General features: G+C 65.3%; 1 protein-coding gene across 1 annotated transcript in view; it reads left to right on the top strand.

Moving 5' to 3' along the window:
* Positions 1–1,594, top strand: part of OSBPL5 (oxysterol binding protein like 5) — a 44,077-nt gene that overhangs the window by 20,090 nt on the left and 22,393 nt on the right. Inside the window, exons 3-5 of the mRNA XM_012557639.1 lie at positions 115–195; positions 408–509; positions 654–838. Of these exons, the coding sequence (XP_012413093.1) occupies positions 115–195; positions 408–509; positions 654–838 (368 nt within the window). The remainder of the gene's footprint in view (positions 1–114; positions 196–407; positions 510–653; positions 839–1,594) is intronic.

The following is a 1,594-nucleotide window of genomic DNA, read 5'->3' as shown; positions in this document are numbered from 1 at the left end:
GGGAAGTGGTGGTAAGCCTAAACAGGGGTGCCGGGCAGGGAGGGGTGCCTGTCTCTGCTCTGCAGTCCTTCCCCAACCTGGGCCTACACTGACGCCCCCCGCACACTCTTGCAGGCAGAGTACAGGCTGTGCAATGGGTCGGACAAGGAGTGTGTGTCCCCAACGGCCAAGGTCACCAAGAAGGAAACTCTCAAGGTGAGGACGCCGGGTGGGGGCGGGGGGCGCCTGGGCCAGTGAGCCCCCCTGCCATGCGGAGGGGCAACAGCTGCCTCCACACCCCCGCACCCTCCTCTCCCTGCCTGTCCCCATCCCTGGGCTGGCAGGGGCTTCTCCTCCAGAGGGTGGTGAGGTGGTGAGAGCCGGTGGCCACCCAGAGGCTCCTCCCTGACCCCGCGGTGCTCGGGCAGGCACGGAAGGAGAACTACCGGCAGGAGAAGAAGCGTGCCACCAAGCAGCTGTTCAGCGCGCTGACCGACCCCAGTGTGGTCATCATGGCCGACAGCCTGAAGGTGGGCGAGGAAGGGAGGGGAGAGTAAGGGGAGGGGGGCCCACAGCTCTCTCAGGAGGCCTCCCCCACAGTGTGCCCCGCCACTCTGGTGACGGCCAGTGTGTCTACCACTGCATTCCACCCCTCCTGCTGCTCCCGTGTCCAGTCAGGCCCCCCCATGCCCATGGGGCCCCCTACCGCCCATGGAGCCCACCAGCACCTGTGGGGTCCCCCTAGTGTCCATGGAGCCCCCAAGTGCCTGTGGAGCCCCCCCATGCCCATGGGGCCCACTACCGCGCATGGAGCCCACCAGCACCTGTGGGGTCCCCCTAGTGTCCATGGAGACCCCAAGTGCCTGTGGAGTCCCCCCCATGCCCATGGGGCCTCCTACCGCCCATGGAGTCCCCCAGCACTTGTGGGGTCCCCCTAGTGTCCATGGAGCCCCCAAGTGCCTGTGGAGCCCCCCCATGCCCATGGGGCCTCCTACCACCCGTGGAGTCCTCCAGCACTTGTGGGGTCCCCCTAGTGCCCATGGAGCCCTCACAGTGCCCCGGGACCTCTGAATGCCCACGGAGCCCCTCCAGTTCCCGTGGGTCCCCCAAGTTCCTGTGATGCCCCGTGTAGGGCATAGAGGAGGGATGATGAGGGTCCAGCCTCAGGGCCAGGACCAGGGTTGGGGTCAGGGGGCCTGTTCAGACATTGGAAAACTGTAGCAGCCTCTGCCAGCGGCCCCAAGCACGCCCCGAGCTCTGCCGTGTGCTCCCAGAGGGCACCTGACCCCATTCGGCCCTTGGCACAGCGGACACAAGGCACCGCCTGGAGAGGGGGTGCAGAGGGGAGGGCACGCTCATGCTCTCTCCCCGCTCTGCCCTGACAGGAACACCCCCAGTCCTTCCTGGCCTGTTTCAGTTTCTAGTACCTTCCAGCAACCCTCGGTACCTGGGCTTGTAGATGGTCCATCTTGTTCCCCGCCCCTGTGGGTGTCTGATCTGCTGCTGTTATGACTCAGAAACGGTTCGGGTTAGGACCCACCTGCACTGGGATGACCTCATTAACATAACAAAGAAAAGCCCGTTTCCAATCGGGTTCCCATCCACAGGTACAGGG

This window comes from Trichechus manatus, unplaced genomic scaffold, assembly GCF_000243295.1.
Source record: "Trichechus manatus latirostris isolate Lorelei unplaced genomic scaffold, TriManLat1.0 scaffold00113, whole genome shotgun sequence".
NCBI lineage: Eukaryota > Metazoa > Chordata > Mammalia > Sirenia > Trichechidae > Trichechus > Trichechus manatus.
This window is presented reverse-complemented; position numbering and strand designations above follow the sequence as displayed.